Genomic DNA, 21,583 nt, shown 5'->3' with positions numbered 1-21,583 from the left:
TATTTGTAGACAATGCAAGGTGTGCTCTTGATTTACAGTAAAAAGATTTTCCTCCTAGAGTATTTGCCTTATGACTCAGTAGAAATATGCCAGACTACTTCTGCTATTTTCTATAATAGCAGAATGCTATTGTTAATCCACATTAGTACAACTAAAATTTAACGCATGTCTTCCTGTGTAACAATAAAACCAGGTGAAAATATAAATGCACATGTTGCTGCACATGATACTCAAATTAGTGAGACATGATTTTATCCCAGTGGGTGCCTAATAAATGGATATTTTCATGTTTATCACAGTAACTAAAGATAAGGGGCCAAGGTAAATGGAATCAAAATTAGAGTGGAATCTCATTATATCACCTTGACTCCAAAAATTGCTAGCTATTGTTGTTGGATAAACAGTTTGGATTCATTCAGGAGTAGCATGAAAAAGTAAGCACAGTTGAGTAATTCTGGTGACCTTCCAAATCATGAAAGACCACCAATTATCATGTCCTTCTCCAACTCCTTGACTGGGCAAGGTAACCAGAATTGGGCTGCTGAGAAGTGTGTTTCGCTCTTTCCCAGTGTACTTGGCAGGGTGATCAATAACTGTAAAAAATGGGACAACACAAAAAAAAGAATCAATCAAAGAAAATAAAACAGTTGCCATCTAATGCACCTTATCTCTGTTGGGTAATATAGGTGTCTGGATGATAAATTGACATGAAAAATCATCCTCCCTCTCCCTCACCCATTAATATTTCCATTATGTACCAAAGCATCACACCCTCTTGGCAGCTGAAGTGATTTCAACAAATGGGTCTTGAAACCACAACTCCAACTGCAAGTTTCTTATCAGATGATCTGCTGGTATGAGGATATGGTTGCTTCACTTACAAGAATAAGCGCAGGTTATTTGCTAGATTACTGTCACAAGGATGTCAGTTTGTCTTGTTTTCCAAGTAAGTCCAAGTGGGTTTTTTTTTGGGGGTTTTTTGTGTGTGTGTGTTTGTCTGTTACATTTTTGGTATAGTTTGTGTGCATGTCATTCTGTTTGTAAGAACGACAGCTCAAAAAGATTTGAACGAATTCTGATCAAACTGATCAAACTTTAAAGGGGTGCAGCGTGGGGTCCGGTTAACAAGCCATTAAAATTTCTACTACATCCACCGAGTTCTTTTAGGTTAACTTGTTGTGTATTTTCAACGCAATGCACAAATTTGCACACAAATCACTAAAGTTGTATATTTGTATTATTGTGATCGTAATGCAGTACAGGGCCCTGTGCTTCGTACGTCGCTTACTACATCCAAGATCAAATGAAACATCCAAGATCAAATCATCGCGCTAACCGTGAGCTCGCTAATCCGGTTCCCCGAACACACCTGCTGTTGACGATTAGTACAGCTGGATGAAGTAATGTGCGATCACTGGGTGCCGTAAAAGGGGATACGCATCGATAGCAGAAACAGTGATCGGCAACCCGCTGATTGGTTGGCGAAAATGGCGAAGGAGCGCGCTCGGTATTTTTCGGCAGCAGAGCAAGAACTCTTGAGTGAGGGATTTCAGGAGTTTCAGAGTTTAATTAAAACGCAAGGGAACACTGCAAAGGCTGCAAAAGCAAGGAGAGAGGGCTGGCAGAAAGTTGCTGACAAATCAAACTCGTAAATAATCCAATAATAACAATAATAATGGAGTGGATTTATATAGCGCTTTTCAAGGCACCCAAAGCGCTTTACAATGCCACTATTCATTCACTCTCACATTCACACACTGGTGGAGGCAGCTACGGTTGTAGCCACAGCTGCCCTGGGGCAGACTGACAGAAGCCAGGCTGCCATATTGCGCCATCGGCCCCTCTGGCCAACACCAGTAGGCGGTAGGGTAGATCTATCATATCACACCATATTATCCAATATTATTACATTATATTATATTATAATATGTTATATTATATCCCCCTTTCACATTAGAGCCACAACAGGACCCACTAGAACATGGGAACAAGTAAAAGTGAAATATAAGAATATTCTACAGAATGGTAATATTTATCACTTATATTGCTTGTCGTCTCTTGGAAAGAGACCCTGGAATACTCTGTTTGTTTGTTCATAACAGCAACCAAGAAAAGGGCAGAGCAAAAAAAAAGACAGGTGGTGGTCCTGCACCCCCTCGTCAACAAGTTGGTTAAGTGAATAATACCCTCACGGGAAAATCGATATCTCTCTATGAGCACACTGTCGCGCTGAGCTAAAGGATCCTGTCTATCCCGCAATATACGCTGAATTCTGAGGACTCTCCTTATCAATCTTGCACCTTCCGCAATGGGTTGCTCGCGTAAACGGACAGGATATGACTGCGACAGACTTCCCAAATCCACCTTCGCTTTTATAGCCGTGGTCTCTCATCTTGATTACACGAAGTAATTTACAATTACTACTCTGAAATATGAATTACATCTGTAATAATCACATACATGTAATAGAATGTAAATAGTACATTTCCCTTTTTTAGGGAATGACCTGTATGTATCTGTGTGAAATCAATAAAAGGATCAAGTGCTGCATTATCTTTAGTTACATTGATGTTATTTATTTATGGTGAAACAGTGGTGGAATATCGCTGTTGCTTTCGTATGAATGACGCGGACATACCTGCGTGGCCACGATCTAATCCTGTTTACATAAAGTAAACCTGCTCCCCAGCAGGTTTACGCTTACGGCTCTGTTGCTATGACAGCAAGTCCCGGATGGGCTTCGGGGAACCGAACGATCCAGGATCACGCGAAATCGTCAACAATCTAATCCAGCTAACTCACTTAGCGCGGTACGAAGCACAGGCCCCAGGTCTCTAAAGTTGTACATTTTGATGAAAAATGACAATAACTTTTCATATTAAAAAGAACATGTTGCCATGGGGTACTTTTTGAGTATAGTTGAAAATTTTTTAATTTTTATGTACATTGCAGTAACAGGTTATAACCACTTAAAAACGTAGCAATTTGAGGGCATATGCAGTGTTCCTGAATATCTATTTTTCGGGAAAACAAAAATAAACTTATGTTCAAATGTTTCTCATTTAATATGTATTACAAAAATCCAAATTAATTCTTTTAAACAATGACATGAATGTTACATATTTACGATACGCCACAAAATAAGTTAAAGAAATAATAATTCTGCTCAAGTATATTAAAATGGGTTTCAGTGGTGCAAATAAAAAATGCCTGCACTTTGCACATGTTTATACTTTGTATAAAGTATCTTTGAAAGAACAAAGAAGAATAAATTAATATATAGAAAATACCATTCTTTTTTGTGTTTTGTTATTTAAAAAAGATACATCTACCTTATACGTCTATTACCTAACTGATTAAATTGTTATGCAACCTCATTAGGTGCAGAATATTTCAGAATTGCAGAATTTGTCTTTGGCCATTTAAAGACCTCGAGTCCAAAATTGTATTATTTTTTGAGATGTGAGTTTATTTCATAACCTCTCTGCCAAGCATCTTTCTCTTAATGCAAAGTTGGAAATCTGTCAGGTAGTTTTATATTCTCTATCCCACAGCTATGCATGCAGTGTAACAGTCTGACTCACTATGCAATTCTGTTAAAAGAAACACAGTTGAACCACAAACACAAAGTATCTGAAAACTAAACAAAGCCAGCACTGTGAAAGCCTGTCTAGTTGTCTTCTCCGGTTGTTACCTCGCATATATCAACTATCAAACTGTAAAACCTGTTCTCTGAGACATCTTTTGACTGATCTCTGGCCTTAGCTCTGTACACAAATCACCACACTCCTGAACACAGTATGTTCCTTTTGACAAGGTCTATTATGTGCACACTTGAACTTGTAAGTTTTGTTTGCTAAGAAGTTAAATTATCAGCTAGTGTTTGAAAAACAGTCCAGATTACAAAAGACAATGCTTGTATAACTTTAAGAGGTAATCATCTTGCTTAAGCCTGACCTGCATTTCTGTGTTAATTCCTGTCCCTGCTGACGTCGACGAGCGCACGAAAGACCCAATTGTGACCTGTATGCCACTGAATTTTTGCATGCTTTGTCTATGTGCATGTTTGCTGTAAGCTTCAGTACAGTATGAAAATCACACCTTTCATTTTAATTATTCTTACAGTAATATATTATTCCCAACTCGAAGAGTTCAAGAAATCCAAGACAGTTGCCAATCTTCCCAGGAGCAGACATCCCAGCAAATTCACCGCAAGGTCAGACTGTGCAATGCTCAGAACACAAGAGCTACATCTCAGGCTCTACAGGCCTCAGTTAGCATGTTAAATGTTTACGTTAATGACAGTAAAGTGAGACAAAGACTTGTTTGGAAACTTTCTTCTCGTGCATTGCATTTAACCAAAGCGCAGTACAGCTGGAACAATGTCCTTTAGAAAGATGACAGAGAAAGACACAATTGTGGCCTGCTATACACAACTTTGTGCATGCTTTTTATATGACAGAGAATAAACTTGACACTCAAATAGGTTTAATGTGCAACTTGTGACTGTAAGTTTCCACTTACAGTTAGGTATATTGTTAGCTATATTGTAGCCACATCTGCCCCACAAAATATACCTAAGTCCTGGGCCTTGCCTACGGAAAACTTACCACGGTCATAACAAATATTAATTGCAAAGTGTAATGTTTCATTGCTTGTAGTTACGAGGTAAGCTGTGCTGGAATGTCATAATACAACAAGTGATTATGCGTGTGGTGGTGAGCATTAGGAGTGGATTTACTATTTAATATGACTGAAGAGAAAGCAAATCCTGCTGGCAAATACATACAGGTGTATTTGGCAGGCTTTAAAAAGACTGCACGCACAGAGGTGTAGAAAACCTACCTTTCCTTGTAGTATGTAGAGAGCAAAGAGCTGATATCAGTAGATAAATCTGGAACCTCAGTTTGCTTTCTGGGCGAGGAGGGTGTCGCTGAAAATATTGAAGAAAGAAAAAAAATAGAAGGAACAAAGGAAACAATCATTTGAAATTTTTCAGTTGTAAAACTCTTGGCTGATTATCTTAACTCAATTTCTTACTGGAGATGTTTCAAACTGATAAGTAGTCAACTAGAAGGAATTAAAAGACTGAACAGCATTTTCTTTTTCCTTTTAGAGACATTTTCTTTCTGTGTGACTTGTTTTAGTGATAGGGACGTAGTTTCGAAGAGAATATTTTGTTATTTAAACACACCCGTATTTAAGGTGCTTCATTTATAACATGTTGTCATTTGGTCTGACTGACATGTTTGTCAGCAGGTGTCTGAGATAATGCAGCTATTCACGTCAACAGTATCTGGTTTGTTCTTTTGTGTCATTGTTCCGTAGTATTATTTGTCTTTTACATCCTGCTATTTACTCAAACTCGTTTGTCAAGGTGTTTCTCCAGCTTTTTACAGATGAAGACTGTCTGAATTCCTGTTATGGAGAGACAGACAAAAAAAACCTGTTCCCTAGTGCGTACTCTACAGCACATCTCCCTTCTGATTGAGGAAAATAGTGTTTCCCTGGTAATTCGACATGATCTGTAAATCACTTAAAAAAATCACTGGGTTTACACAGGTTGCGTAGTCTCATCGGTCCTTATACCCTTTTAAATCGATCACACTTCTTCTATTTTAGGCAGCCATGTGATCCACCTAATTATGTGTCTGTATATAAAAGATAGAAGTAATCTCACAGTCTGTAAAATGAAGTCAAAGTCTCTTAAACGTGCATGCTTTCTAATTACCAGCACAGGGCGACTTCTCTGGTTGCAAAAAAGAGATGAATGAATAGATTTCTATGTGTAAATGATTCTCTTCTTACTTGATTTAAATCCATTAACACCTTTTATAGTCACAGTCTTATTCAATATAGTATGATCATTTTGTAAATCCCAAAAGGTTGATTAGTTCATCTGGAGAAAGTGTTTTCAGTGGGAGAAACGTATTGTCACTCATCCAAGTGACCAACCTTATAAAGAGTACATTGCACAATGACTGAAACTAGCACCACCGAATGAACAATGTGCTGGGAGGTCAGTTCCTTGATGCAAATTCCTATGACCATTGATTAACAACTACTGATCGAAGTCCATTGATCAAAGACCATTGATCAATGGCCATGAGTACCATTCACAGAGACATTGCTACTAGGAGTGGGTTTCAATAATCTATTTATTGATTAAAATTGATTTTAGCTTTAATAAAGCGATATTGATTCATTAAAATCCTGCATCGATTTTTAAATATACATGTATTTTGCCATAAACAGAAGAATCTCAGGTTAAAGCTCAGAAAACTATTTCAAACACCATCAAACAGCTAAAACAGCAAAACAGAACAGGTAAATGGATTCTGCAAAAAGAGGTAGACACAAAGCGCGGACCCGCCGACGCATCAGAATCAGTGAGATGTCAGCTTTCTCACCCTATGTGCCTTCAAGTGAAATGGACGCGGACACACGCCGTCGGGTCTGAAAGCCGACAGCTCACAGCATTTAGTTGTTTAAGAAGAGGGGAAGTTTTAGGAGTGACAGCGGTGTTTTGAGAAGTGAGAGATTTGCAACGTTTAGTGCAAATCTTGTGTAGTTAGTGTGTAGTATAGTCAATAGTTTTGTTGTGTGTGTCAGGGTTTTCGGGAAGAGCCGTGCTGCTCTCTGGCAAGAAGCACCATGCCCTCCCTTTGTTTTAAATGCACTTTACAACAACACGCAGCAACACTACATATGAGTGGGCGGGGCCTCCCTGCTACTGCAGATAAGGAGGTGGTCTGCTTTCCTCCACCCCAGAGAGAAGGGTTGCATCTCCTGGATCCGGGTACGGTTTGCCCCTCTGGGGGCAGGGGTACCCGGAGGACCCCAAAGCGCTTTACACTATATTCAGTCATTCACCCATTCACACACTGATGATGGCAAGCTACATTGTAGCCACAGCTGCCCTGGGGCGCACTTAAAGGTGAAATGTAGCGGGAAAATCAAAAGTAATCAAAAATGGACAATTATACCCTGGACCCCAGAGGGTTAAACTTTTTTTTTAAGTAACGCAATAGTTACTTTTCTAGTAATTAATTACTTTTAGAATCTAGTAACTCAGTTACTAACTCAGTTACTTTTTTTGAAGAAGTAACTAGTAACTATAATAAATTACTTTTTCAAAGTAACTTGCCCAACACTGCTTATTACCCACCAGTCTACTGTTGTGTACAGCGCTGTTGGCCGCTGGTTTTTTAAATGACTTCAGACAAGAAAGCCTAAGAAATGTAAACTTTTTAAAATTACCACAAATCTATGGAGCCCCACAAGGGACTCCATAGATTGCGTGGTACCAATAGGGTACCACGCATGCGCAAATCTTACGTCACTTTCTCTCTTTGCCACCATTACATCAGTTAGAGAAAGGAACTTTTAATGCTTCACCATACCAAGACATTTGGAAAACTTCATGCTCCCAACTTTATGGGAGCAGTTTGGGGATGGCTCCTTCTTGTTCCAACATGACTGCGCACCAGTGCACAAAGAAAGGTTATAGCTGGAAAAGGGTGGACTGATATTATAATAAACCCTATGGATTAAGAATCATATTCATATGCGTGTAATGACAGACAAGTGAATACTTTTGACAATATAGTGTAGGTGTTATATGCCAGTGGCATTTGGCTTGGGCTGAGCTACTAAGCTTATTTGTTTTGCATCACTCTTATGCAACATCATTGTTTTTTAACCTCAAACAACCCTCTGAATATGCTCTTCACAAATAGTAGCGAACCAAAGTCAGAAATAGATCAGATTGGAGTGGATCCTCAACTCTAGCCAGTCGCAACAAAAATATCAACGCTAGCGATATTAGAGACAAATATTTCACCTGTAAGTTGGCAACAAACCAAACACTGGTAAGGAACAGTGCATACTTAATTCATACATCAGGGTGTAGAAATATAAGTCTAAATGCTTATGGAGTTCAGCATCTGAGGATGTGCAACCAGGTAATACCAGATCAGGCTACTGCTAAATTCCTCTTATGCCATGTGGTCAAACAGATTCAGTAAATGTAGCTTCAATCTGTTTTTGATATTAAGTCAAAGTGAAAAAGTCTGTTTTAAAGTCCATCCATCCATCCATCCATCCATCCATCCATCTTCATCCGCTTTATCCGAGCCTGGGTTGCGGGGGCAGCAGCCTAAGCAAAGAGGCCCAGACCTCCCTCTCCCCAGCCACCTCCTCCAGCTTATCCGGGGGAACACCCAGGCGTTCCCAGGCCAGTCAAGAGATATAATCTCTCCAACGTGTCCTGGGTCTGCCCCGGGGCCTCCTCCCGGTGGGACATGCCTGGAACACCTCACCCAGGAGGCGCCCAGGGGGCATCCTTGTCAGATTCCCGAACCACCTCAGCTGGCTCCTTTCGATGTGGAGCAGCAGCGGCTCTACTCTGAGCCCCTCCCGGATGGCCGAACTTCTCACCCTATCTCTAAGGGAGAGGCCAGCCACCCTTTGGAGGAAGCTCATTTCTGCCGCTTGTATCTGCGATCTCGTTCTTTCGGTCACTACCCACAGCTCGTGGCCATAGGTGAGGGTAGGGACGTAGATCGACCGGTAAGTTGAGAGCTTCGCTTTTACACTCAGCTCCCTCTTCTCCACAACGGACCGGTGCAGCGTCCGCAATACTGCAGCTGCAGCCCCAATCCGTCTGTCGATCTCCGGCTCCCTTCTCCCATCACTCGCGAACAAGACCCAGAGATACTTGAACTCCTCCACTTGGGGCAGGAACTCATCCCCGACCCGGAGTGGGCACTCCACCCTTTTCCGGCTGAGAACCATGGCCTCAGATTTGGAGGTGCTGATCCTCATTCCCGCTGCTTCACACTCGGCTGCGAACCGTTCCAGTCCGAGCTGGAGGCCCTCACCCGATGAAGCCAACAGAACCACATCATCCGCAAAAATCAGAGATGAGATTCTGAGGCCACCAAAGCGAAAGCCCTCCGCCACTTGGCTGCGCCTAGAAATCCTGTCCATAAAAATTATGAACAGAACTGGAGAGAAAGGGCAGCCCTGGCGGAGACCATCACCCACCGGGAACAAGTCCGACCTATTGCTGTATTGCTGGCAATGCGAACCAAGCTCTTGCAATGGTTGTATAGCGATCGAATGGCCCGTAGCAATGGGCCAGACACCCCATACTCCCGCAACACCTCCCACAGGACAACCCGAGGGACACGGTCGAATGCCTTCTCCAAGTCCACAAAACACATGTAGACTGGTTAGGCAAACTCCCATGCACCCTCAAGTATCCTCGAGAGGATAAAGAGCTGGTCCAGTGTTCCGCGACCAGGACGAAAACCGCATTGTTCCTCCTGTATCCGAGGTTCGTCTAGCGGACGAACTCTCCTTTCCAGAACCCTGGCATAGACTTTCCCAGGGAGGCTGAAGAGTGTGATCCCCCTGTAGTTGGAACACACCCTCCGGTCCCCCTTCTTAAAGATGGGGACCACCACCCCGGTCTGCCAGTCCACAGGTACTGCCCTTGATCTCCACGCAACATTGCAGAGGCATGTCAACCAGGACAGCCCTACAACGTCCAGAGCCTTCAGGAACTCAGGCGGACCTCATCAACACCAGGGGCTCTGCCACCAAGGAGTTGTTTAACTGCCTCAGTGACCTCACCCCCAGAAATTGGCAGGTCATTCCCCTCATCCCCAGACTCTGCTTCCTCCTCAGAAGACGTGTCAGTGGGATTAAGGAGGTCCTCGAAGTATTCCTTCCACCGCCTGACAATTTTCTCAGTCGACGTCAGCAGCGCTCCGCCAGCACTATACACAGTGCAGGTAGAGCACCGCTTTCCCCTCCTGAGACGCCTGACGGTTTGCCAGAATCTCTTCGAGGCAGTCCGAAAGTCTTTTTCCATGGCCTCTCCGAACTCCTCCCACACCCGAGTTTTTGCTTCAGCCACTGCCCAAGCCGCATTCCGCTTGGCCTGTCGATACCTGTCGGCTGCCTCCGGAGTCCCACAGGCTAACCAAGCCCGATAGGGCTCCTTCTTCATCCTGGTGGCTCCCTTCACCTCTGGTGTCCACCATTTGGTTCGGGGATTACCACCACGGCAGGCACCAACCACCTTGCGGCCGCAGCTCAATGCAGCAACTTCGGCAATGGAGATGCTGAACATGGTCCATTCGGACTCAATGTCCCCAGTCTCCCTCGGAATGCTGTTGAAGCTCTGCCGAAGTTGTCGCGGACTGGGGCGTCTGCTAGACGTTCCCAGCACACCCTCACTACGTGTTTAGGTGCACCAGGTCTGTCCAGCGTCCTCCCCCGCCACCTGATCCAACTCACCACCAGGTGGTGATCAGTTGACAGCTCAACCCCTCTCTTTACCCGAGTGTCCAGAACATATGGTCGCAGGTCTGGTGATACGATTACAAAATCGTTCATCGACCTACGGCCTAGAGCGTCCTGGTGCCACGTGCACTTATGGACACGCTTATGTTCGAACAGGGTGTTCGTTATGGCCAAACTGTGATTAGCACAGAAGTCCAATAACAAAGCACCGCTCAGGTTCAGATCAGGGAGGCCGTTCCTCCCAATCACGCCCCTCCAGGTCTCGCTGTCGTTACCCACGTGAGCATTGAAGTCTCCCAGCAGGACAACAGAGTCTCCAGGTGGAGCACCTTCCAGCACCCCCCCCCCCCCGCCCCCCCCCCGGGACTCTAAGAAGGCTGGGTACTCCGAACTGCCACTCAGCGCATAAGCGCAGATGACTGTCGGGACCCGTTCCCCGACCCTAAGGCGCAGGGAACAAACCCTCTCATCCACCGAGAAAAACCCCAACGTACCGGCAGCAAGCCGAGGGGATATTAGAATACCCACCCCAGCCCGCCGCCTCTCACCAGGGGCAACTCCAGACTGAAACAGAGTCCAGCCCCTCTCCAGGAGACTGATTCCAGAGCCCAAGCCATGCGTAGAGGTGAGCCCGACTATATCTAGCCGGTACCTCTCAACCTCACGCACTAACTCAGGCTCCTTCCCCACCAGAGAGGTGACATTCGATGTCCCTATTGCCAGTCTTGGCAGCCGGGGGTCAGTCCGCCAGGGCCTCCGCTCCTGGCCGCCACCCGGCACACAATGCACCCGACCCCTATGGCGCCTCCTGCGGGTGGTGGGCCTGCGGGAGGATGCGCCCATGTCTCCTCTTCGGGTTGTTTTAAAGTCAATTTAAAATAAACATCCAATGATAAAAAATTAAAGCTGTCAGATGTAGAAATTAAAATCAGTTACTTTTTTGTTGTTGTTGTTTAACCAGGAAGTGAAACACTTGAGAATGAGACTGTCCTTGGCCAAGTCAGGCAAACCAAATGACTGGTAAGATAGTTTAAGATTTTAGTTGAACACCATCTCTGGGGCTGTGGCATAAGCTGGCATCACTCAGTCATTGCGCATGTTACTCTACCTATTTCATGGTATAGAGATCCCTGCTTCGTCATTACTGATTTCCTGGAGCTCGGCATTTGTATCTTCATGAGGTTGTCACAGCACTGTTTCCAATGGCCTGCAAAAATAATAATACAAATATTATACAATTATGTAGCAGATGAATAGAAAAGAATTCAATCCAAAATTGACATCAGCAATTATCTTGTCAAATTATTTTGAAATTAGCTGGCAAGCATGTTTGTTATTGCCCTGAATGGGTGTTTAAAAGCATATCAGTAGTATAATTGTTTGCATTGGCTAAAAAGCAATATTTCAGTATTGACCAATATTAAACCAGATTTACATTGTACAGTAATTTCAGTATTCTTGAGCATTGAAAGACATTCTCATCTGATGACACGGTCTTGATTTACCTGCTGGACAAGAGGCAGCGCAGACTGAAGCCACTAAAAAAACAAAAACTCTTAAAACTGCAAGGCATCATCAATCAAGCTTATCTAGACAAAGAGGCCTTTTTTTCATGACGGTGTTGCACTCAGATTTGGCTTGTGTGCACACTGTCTGTGTGCAATTCGAATTAAATAAGCTTATGCTTATTTTCCCTATTTAACATTATTTATTATGTTCATGATTGTTTAACATAATAATATGTAATTTAATCACAATTACATATTAGATGTACAAGGTGCTCTGTCATTGCATCTTTTTTTTGCACGTTGCAGCCCACATGATGGTTCTCTGAATACTTTCTTTCAAAACTCGATAAAATTTATAAATAAATCCACACTGACAGATCACTGACAAACAAGAACTCCCTTGTTCACATCAACAAGTGACGTAATGTCACATTCTCCTACTCACAATATCATTGCAGCAACATGTTCTGCAGTTGCCTTATTAAAAGAAGATTACAATGAAGATTAACAGTAATAGCCCTGAGGTATGCAGAATGTATTTTTATTTAGAAACACACCTTTTTTAATGATCATGATTTCTACATGAATGACCTTTCCAAAGAAAGACAGACAGGACTCTCCCTGTGTATGTGGGATTAGTCAAATAAATGTGCTGATGACCCTCCCTGCTTGGTTAATCTGTGAACAAGGCCACATGGACACCTCTAGAAAGAACCCGGGTGACTCCAGGCCTCGTCATTTAATCCAATTAAGCCCTAGACACATCTCATGGAAAATCACCTGATCGCGTGTGGAGTTCAATGTTGCATCTCTGTTTTGGCTTCTAATTATATGCAGAAGAATTTAGTTGTCTTTTAAGTTTAAATATAGGTTATTGAGTGTACACTGATGGCAGTCTAAAATGAAATAATACAACAAAGTATGTGAACTGTTTGATGCTTCCTCTGTCTACTGATGTGTGAAGAGTCACATACCAAACGGTGTCTATAAACTCAGATAGCGCACTCACTTTGCACGTGAACAAAACCCTTTCAGTTTGACACCAGGAAGAGAGACAAGATAAATCAGAGGGTTATGTCAAGAAGGGCATTTGGTGTAAAATCTATCCCGATTCACCGTGGGCACCCGTTTGGGAAATACCAGCGTAAAGCGTTAAACATCTCACGATGTACAATATTACAAATACACGTCAGCTGGTCTCTTGACTTTCTATAATGTCACTTGCAGCATTGTGGATACAGGTGGAACGATATGTTGATGCAGTAGATAACCCTTACACTCGTCCCCATGTATAGATAAATATGTTATTGCATTTTTTCCCTTTTTTTCCAGATAAGAAACAAACTGAAACACCTTATCAGATTTCAGTTCAACATAAGAGAGATTTTTTCTCCATAACACAAAGTACAAAAAATGTCACGCAAATATATCTGATTCTATGAACAGCATTAATAAATGCAGGTAGGTAGCAGATATCAGCATGTTATATAGAATAATGCTATGTACAGTCGGGTCCATAAATATTGGGACATCGACACAATTCTAACATTTTTGGCTCTATACACCACCACAATGGATTTCAAATGAAACGAACAAGATGTGCTTTAACTGCAGACTGTCAGCTTTTATTTGAGGGTATTTACATCCAAATAAGGTGTAGGAATTACAACAGTTTGCATATGTGCCTCCCACTTGTTAAGGGACCAAAAGTAATGGGACAAAATATGAACCATAAATCAAACTTTCACTTTTTAATACTTGGTTGCAAATCCTTTGCAGTCAATTAAAGCCTGAAGTCTGGAACACATAGGCATCACCAGACACTGCGTTTCATCCCTGGTGATCTCTGCCAGGTCTCTACTGCAACCGTCTTCTGTTCCTGCTTGTTCTTGAGGCATTTTCCCTTCAGTTTTGTCTTCAGCAAGTGAAATGGATGCTCAATCGGATTCAGGTCAGGCAATTGACTTGGCCATTACAAAACAGTCCACTTCTTTTTCTTCAAAAACGTTGGTTGCTTTTGCAGTATGCTTTAAGTCATTGTCCATCTGCACTGTGAAGCGCCGTACAATGAGTTCTGAAGCATTTGGCTGAATATGAGCAGATTTTATTGCCTGAAACACTTCAGAATTCATCGTGCTGCTTTTGTCAACAGTCACATCATCTATAAATACAAAAGAACCAGTTCTACTGGCAGCCATACACGCCCATGCCATGACACTTACACCACCATGCTTCACTGATGAGGTGGTATGCTTAGGATCGTGAGCAGTTCCTTTCGTTCTCCATACTCTTGTCTTCCCATCACTCTGGTACAAGTTGATCTTGGTCTCATCTGTCCATAGGATGTTGTTCCAGAACTGCGAAGACTTTTTTAGATGTCGTTTGGCAAACTCTAATCTAGCCTTCCTGTTTTTGGGGCTCACCAAAGGTTTACATCGTGTGGTGAACCCTCCGTATTCACAATGGTGGAGTCTTCTCTTGATTGTTGACGTTGACGTTGACACACTTGCACCTACCTCCTGGAGAATGCTCTTGATCTGGCCAACTGTTGTGAAGGGTGTTTTCTTCACCAGGGAAAGGATTCTTCGGTCATCCACTGCAGTTGTTTCCTGGTCTTTTGGTGTTGCTGAGCTCACCAGTGCGTTCCTTCTTTTTGAGAATGTTCCAAACAGTTGTTTTGGCCATTCCTAATGTTTATGCTATCTTTCTGATGGGTTTGTTTTGTTTTTTCAGCATAATCATGGCTTGCTTCACTAATAGTGACAGCTCTTTGGATCTCATCTTGACAGTTGACAGCAACAGATTCCAAAAGCAAATAGCTCACTTGAAATGAACTCTGGACCTTTTATCTGCTCATTGTAATTGGGATAATGAGGGAATAACACACACCTGGCCAAGGAACAGCTGAGAAGCCAATTGTCCCATTACTGTTGGTCCCTTAACAAGTGGGAGGCACATATGCAAACTGTTGTAATTCCTACACCTTATTTGGATGTAAATACCCTCAAATAAAAGCTGACAATCCGCAGTTAAAGCACATCTTGTTCGTTTCATTTGAAATCCATTGTGGTGGTGTATAGAGCCCAAAATGTTAGAATTGTGTCGATGTCCCAATATTTATTGACCTGACTGTAAACCTGATATGTAGCCTCCACCCATTCATAAGAATGGAGACTGAGTTTGATTCAATTTCACTTTGTTTGTCTAGCTCTATTGTATTAAAACACAGGTGTGACTGCAACTATGTTAATCTGTATTTTCTTTTTCAGTCATGCAAAGAAATATGAGGAGGTGGCATACTGTATGTGTTGCATATTTACTGTATGAATCTGCACCCACTGATACAGCAAACCTTGTAATGTGTTAGTTAACCACCAGCTTAAATGCAGAGGCCTGGCTTTGCCTTGAAGCAGCCATTTAGTCTTTCTCCCAGCTTTCCTGCCTTCTCACCATTGTCCTATCAAAATAAAAGCTAAAAAGCATCGCCCAAAAATAAGAATGAAGTTAGAATGAAGCTAATTATGAGTTACTTGATTTCCACGCTGCTACTTTCTGATTTGATTTTCTTTTTGTGCACCTGGAACCTTATCAAAAACAAGATTGTGCATCTTAGAATAATACTTTTACGTTTTGGCAAAGCCCTGCTATAACTTAGCACTAGGCATGAAAACCTACAACATTCTCAGTAATCAGGCCTCAACACGATACTGCAAGCAACTATCAACTATCTTATGTATGCAGACTGAAAAAAAAAGTGGGGAAAACAACTACCGTGGCTCCGCCCAAAGACGATAAAAGTTAATGAAATCATATCGTCACTTTTTCCGTACATCCAATTGAAACCAGAAGTTCTTACAGCCGAGATACACGTGAATACTAATAAACAGACTGTGATATGAGGTTATTTCACCTACCGGTTGCACCTTCTTTGTTTAATGAAGATATAAATGCTGTCTTTTTTGTTTTTAAACTCCTTATGTTTCAAAAAAGCATCATAAAAAATCCAAAGTTGCAACAGAACAACAAATCGTGTGATCAGTTTCAGATGTCTATGGGCTTGTGAACTGTGCTGCACATGTGCTTTTTGGTGCATGCACACCTCCAAAACATTTCATTACAATCATCCTGCAAGTTTGATATCGTATTTTGGGGGATTATGCAAGCTTGGCAGAAGTGTGAACTTTCTTTGTTCAAAGAGTGTTCACACTTGTTGGTTTAGTTTGGTGCACACCCTGTTCTTGTATAAACGTACTCATAATTTCGTTGAAGTAAAAACAGGACAGACCAAACATCCCTGTAACGTCTCCCTTGCAAATCCAGCGTCACTCTGTGTAAAGATTGTGTAAGAAGTTCTGCTGGTAGGTCATGCCAGGGATTTGACTGTCCGTGCTTGTAAAGCCCAAAGAACTTAAAAAAACAAAAAAACAAGCAAAAGAAACAAAGAGTTCATTCAGGCCTCACTCATGCTATAGATGTGCTGACAGAGGGCCTTCCTCCAGTGCTGTGTGTCTTCAAGTGTGTATGTGGTAAGCACATAAGTTATGTCCTCCCCTTGACGTTGTGTATTGATGTATATTTTCTGGCAATTGGCAGGATCTCTGTCAGACATACAGACAACGGTATCCTGGGAGGAAAAACAAAGAATAAGCTGAGACACTGCAGGTAGCCTCAACGCTACAGCTGATCTACTGAAATACCTTTTGTATTACCTAAATGGCTTCATCACAGGCAATAAACTGCTCATCACTGCATTCCATACTGCATTAAAAAGGCTGAATGGTCATTGTTAGCTAATAGAGAGAAATTCCATGGTATGTTTCCATGATGCTCACCTGCAAAAGCTGCCAAGCTTCGTGTTGTGGGTATGCTGCTCTGAGCATACCCACAACACAAAGTCACCATTTAATTGTATCACATGTTAAAATTGAGCTTCTCAAAAACAAGGCTCCCTGAAAATCTCACACGTAAAGAGAAAATCTATACTCAAGTGTTTGCAGTTCAGATTTTCTTCAGTTGAACCTAGTCTGTCTTGTGGTGAGTCTATCCTTGCAACAGTGGTGATTCTGATACACCAACATCTTTTTAAAAAGAGCTCGTAATCTCAGTGTTGTTCCCTGCCGAAACAGAAAATTATTTTTGGTTTTAAAAGGGTAGAAATAAGAGGGGATTCAAGGAGATGCTATCTTTTTTTTTTTATCTCTAGCTTTGAACATACATGACTGATTTTAATTAGAGCTATCTATATAATTTTAAAAAAGCTGTTTTGAACTGTGCAAAATATTTCAGTCTCCTCACCCTTACAACACTTTTCCTCTCCACTAAATAATTCGTCAGTGCACTCTAGTGGCCTTGGTGTGTAATTATAATCAACACTGGCAAAATGCTAAATGAATCACTGCCTTTATTCATCAGACTTTGCTTGTTTAGAACCAACCTTTGTGATTGGAATCTCAAGCAAGGGATTGTCCTCAGACTCCAGGCCTTCTTGACTTTGATAACAGAGAAGGGCTTGCCTCTTGAGGACACCATAGACAGTTTCAGAATAATTACAGTCCTCTTCTGAGCTGAGCTGAGCAAGAGCAGTGAGAAAAGTCATAATGTGAATAATAATGATAAATGAATAACAATATTGAACAATTAAAAAAAAAAATTCTGTCACCTTGATTTTGATTTGGCCACTTATCACTGGCTGAATCATGCACAGAGGCTGAGCAACTAAGCAACAACACATACTTCCGTACAAAGGCAACCAGAATGGATTATCCTCTGGCAAAACATTTAAAAGGATTAGGAATTTTAAAAAGATTCATTATTTATGTATATTTAGATTTTAAGGAGGAGAGAGGAGAGGAAATGACAGGACAGGAGACTCACCTGTCGCTGAAAGTGATAAATCGTGCGTTTTGAAACCTTCCCGGACATGCTCAATTCTCAGGGTTGTGTGAGCCAAAAGGTTGTACTTAGGTCCCCTTGAGAAAGAAAGAACTTTGCACAATCATTCTTTTTTTTTGTTGTTGCTTTTTTTTTCCAAGCGACACCATAAAATGTTTCCTTATAGTGTCATACTCACAGTGCCAACAGGTCAGGTGATAATGTTGGTGGCACGCTTCCGGATCTTACATCTCCACTGGAAATGGATCCGCAAACAGCTGCAGACTCGAATGCAGCACGGATCTTTTTCCCAGAGGAGCATCCCAAAGAGCCCCCCAGACGGCTCACTCTCCAGGATCCTATGGCCCCAGGGGAGAATTCATCGACCACGCAACTGCTGTACAGCTCAACGCGAAGCTGAAACCCTGGACTTACCTCGTTGCTGCTCACACAGAGAAAATGCATTTACTTTTTTTTTTTCAACAAAAGCTTGCGAATGTGTTTTTAAGGAGGATGAGAAAGCAGAAACTTAGCTTTCAAACTGAAATAAAAAACACTTGACTCACAATATTATAGTGTCTTCAAAACAGATGTCAGTTAGTGTCCTGTCTACCATCACCAGGTCAGTGTCATGGATCTCTGTGCCACACTGGATCAGGCAGAATACGGCACAGCGATGTAGTTCTGAAAGTAAGAACTTTAGGTAAACACTTGTTATATATTGGGAATGAAGAATATTTTGTGTGTTTAGCCAGTACATAGGGATTTAGTGCACATAGTGTAAACCAAAAAATGCACCAGATGCTATCACATGCTCTTTTTCATTTTGACTTACCTCCTTTGTTTTTGAAGTACTCTGAGTCTTTCCACATGAGGGGGATTCGCAGGTCTAGAGAGTGCACATCATGGTGTTAGAAATGTAAAAGGCTAGTTGAAGTACTTTTAGAAATCTTTTAAAACACACCTGAAAGTGCTACTTTTCCTGTACATGGCACCAGATCGTCAGATGGCCTGCAGTAAATCACGTAGTATGTCAATCAACCACACAGAATAAGGTTAGGTTTGGGGTTGGGGTCCATTTAAACAGTCAGCTTAGCTGAACTCTAATTGCTAGCTAGAGGCATGGATTTTTGCAGAAACATGATTTGTTTCTATTCTATGATACAAGTGTATATTTACATCATCCTCAGTATATAGTTCAATTATCTGACCTGCATCCCACACTTTGTAGGATTTGTACTTTCCTCATCCTCTGTAGTTGGCTGAGCAAGGCCAGAATGCGGGTATTGCAGGTTAGGAGGCTCTTGGAGGCCTCCAGGGCCTGCTCTCTTTGGGAACATGCTGCCAGTAGCTTGCAAGCTCCTTCACGCATGCGTACCTCCCTCTCAATGTGCTGAAGCACTGCAGTATCCTGCCACAGATTTGTGTAAAAGAAAAGACAATGATATCAGAATTCAAAGGGCTACATCTTACATCATTTTAGAACTATGATCTTATGTACATTGTCGAAGATTTTGTGCTATTGACTTTAATTACCAGCTGTTACATAAGAGCTCAGAAGATGTTGGTGCATCACTTTAATCCTTGGATATATAAGCAGTGCCAAGGTTCTTGTTAAAGGTTTGTGTTAACAAGGATGTTTTTGAGAAGTATAAATATAGTAGTGTGTTTCAAGCACAAAGTGCATGTGCAGCAGATTGAATTCCTTCAAGGAATTCTTTATGCACCATCCACTTAGAAGCACATTTCCTAATGAGCTTTTCTCTGTTTGAGAGTACTGGTTTATTACTCCACAATGTGGGCATTACAACATAAAGATCTAAAGTGCACGTGAGTAGACACACATCAGGAAGCATGACTATCAATAGTAAATTTCCTATCATTATGTACTTACTGCTGTTAACTATCAGACCTGTTTGACAAAGAACTCTTATTCACACTCCTCTGAAGTGATTAACAAGTCATCATTTGAGGTGAAGTACAGCTTTAATGATCAGAGGACTGTTGCATAATTCAGTCATGTTTTCTGAGTCTAAGCCTTGTTGGTATGTGTAATTCACTATGAACAGAGCTCAAATAATTAAACAAACTCTAGTTTTAGAGTTGTTTTTCTCCCAGATCTATAAATATGTTTTAGTAATTTAATTTTTCTTTCACATATAGTACAGTGGCAAATGTGTGCATGGAAAATGGGAAATAGGTTAAGCAATTAATTGAAACTTGCAAACATTAATTGAAATATATTATAAAGGCAAAATCATAGTTTGTGTTATTTTATTGAGCTTGAAAGCCAGTATTCGGTATGACCACTTTTATCCTTGATCACAGCCTCGGTTCTCTTAGACAAGCGTTCTTGTAACGTCTTTGTCTTCAGGAATAGCTCTCCGGGCTTCTTGAAGAACAATCAAAGCTTTTCTTTGGATGTGGGCTGCTTTTTGTTCTGTATCAAGATGATCCCACACTGCTTCAAGGATCTTGAAGTCTGGGTTCAGAGGAGGCCAATCCATGACTGACAGCATATCATTATTTGTTTTTGTAAACTAAACTAACTAAAAATGTCAATGTCACAGGCCAGTTTTTGCATTGTTTGGCATAGCTACGGCTTTTCTTCCTGTATTCTCTTCCTTAAGAATTGGTGATTCTTACTCTTTATTTCTGATTAAGTTTCAGTGAGCAGTAGATGGATCATCTGAAGGGCCACCTGCATGTCTCAGGTCCTGTGTCAAGTCTTTGCTTTATTTTATTCCCCCTTTCTTAATGAATGCTGTTTTCTGCTGTAGATAGTTTTTAGGCCTGCAACATCTTCTTTTATGCTCAGCTGGTCCAGTTTCCTCAATTTCTTTGAGGTCACACTTCACACCATGCTAGCTAAATAGTTTTGGCATTCTGATGAGTTTTTGCAACAAGGTGCTAAAAATACCATTTAAAATTGTTTTGGTTTTTTTGATAGGCTGTCTGTTATGCATGGACATCATTCCTTGTTCAGATATTTATAGATCTATGAAGTTAACAATTAAGGTTACATTTTACACCTAGATTTTTAGATATCATCAAAAGTAATGTATCAAATCACTATTTACATTAATCTAAAAGTCAGTCAATATAAAAATAATATGGTTTTACTAACCTGCGTATTATTATTCATCTTCCTTGTGTGCAGGACGTAAGAGGACTGTTCCACCACCGCTGAGTCAGGAAGTACACTGAGCGAACTGATAATCTCATAGCTGAGTGAAACGGCGTTAAGAGTGGACCTGCAGACGGAGCAGTCAGTTGCTCAACAGAGAGATCAAAACAGTCTTAAGCCTCCCTACAAGAGGTTGCAGCATGAGGGATTAAAGTCTCAAACGTTTTAGTCTTTTAGCCATCAGCTCCAGCATAAGTACCACAAACACCTAAATATAGAGCAATTCAAACACGGGCAAACCATAAAATATAAGAGAACTATTTTTGTTCAGAACAATGATACCGTTGGGGAACAACAATAAACAAGGGAACATTGTAAATATGCATCCAGTATCCAAAACTACATGACATATTTGCCAACCTGTTATAGATTATCATGAAATTAATGGCGACACTCAAAATAAACCAGGGCTTGTCAATTAAACACATTTTCGGCTACCTTTGTGGCAAACTAGGGAGAATTACTGCATAGCAATGAGGTGATCCTGAAGTAGTGTGCAGGGCTTCACTCTTGTTAAAATTTACAAAGAACTGGTAAGTAATGGTGAAGTGGTACTTGAGTAATGAGAACTAATCAGCAGCACATGTTGGGGTAACATATAATACATGATTAGCAGTTTTAATGCCACAAATTATGATTACTTGGGTTTAGCAACTTGTCATTATCTAGTTAGTACAAGGTGCCTGGATCAGCAGTTGTAAGG

At 41.4% G+C, this 21,583-nt stretch overlaps 1 protein-coding gene across 2 annotated transcripts; it reads right to left on the bottom strand.

Moving 5' to 3' along the window:
* Window positions 1–111: 111 nt before the first annotated feature.
* On the bottom strand, window positions 112–20,962 carry LOC101465358 (rhotekin). 2 transcript variants are annotated; one of them, XM_004549899.4, is made up of 13 exons: window positions 20,821–20,951; window positions 18,905–19,104; window positions 18,658–18,704; window positions 18,529–18,582; window positions 18,260–18,377; window positions 17,893–18,135; window positions 17,697–17,791; window positions 17,482–17,588; window positions 17,257–17,391; window positions 16,284–16,446; window positions 11,423–11,521; window positions 4,846–4,933; window positions 112–593 (listed from the first exon to the last, which is right to left on the bottom strand). In XM_004549899.4, exons 1-13 carry the CDS (start codon window positions 20,836–20,838, stop codon window positions 587–589), a joined length of 1,374 nt encoding a protein of 457 aa, XP_004549956.3. In that variant the 5' UTR covers window positions 20,839–20,951; the 3' UTR covers window positions 112–586. The 2 variants fall into 2 exon arrangements, 1 of the variants encoding a protein (XP_004549956.3); XR_013099543.1 differs by lacking the exons at window positions 112–593; window positions 16,284–16,446 and having other exon boundaries at window positions 20,821–20,962.
* Between the last annotated feature and the right edge of the window lie 621 nt (window positions 20,963–21,583).

The sequence above is a fragment of the Maylandia zebra genome, linkage group LG7 (assembly GCF_041146795.1).
Source record: "Maylandia zebra isolate NMK-2024a linkage group LG7, Mzebra_GT3a, whole genome shotgun sequence".
Classification (NCBI taxonomy): domain Eukaryota; kingdom Metazoa; phylum Chordata; class Actinopteri; order Cichliformes; family Cichlidae; genus Maylandia; species Maylandia zebra.
The sequence above is the reverse complement of the archived record's forward strand: the minus strand, read 5'-3'. Positions and strand labels throughout refer to the sequence as shown.

Excerpts from the sequence above, each read along its gene's own strand:
- LOC101465358 (XM_004549899.4), bottom strand. Across the intron at positions 11,522-16,283 it reads TCAGCACATCTATAGCATGA|GCCATTGGAAACAGTGCTGT; the intron begins GTGAGGCCTGAA and ends TTATTTTTGCAG. Across the intron at positions 4,934-11,422 it reads ATCTCTATACCATGAAATAG|CGACACCCTCCTCGCCCAGA; the intron begins GTAGAGTAACAT and ends CAATATTTTCAG.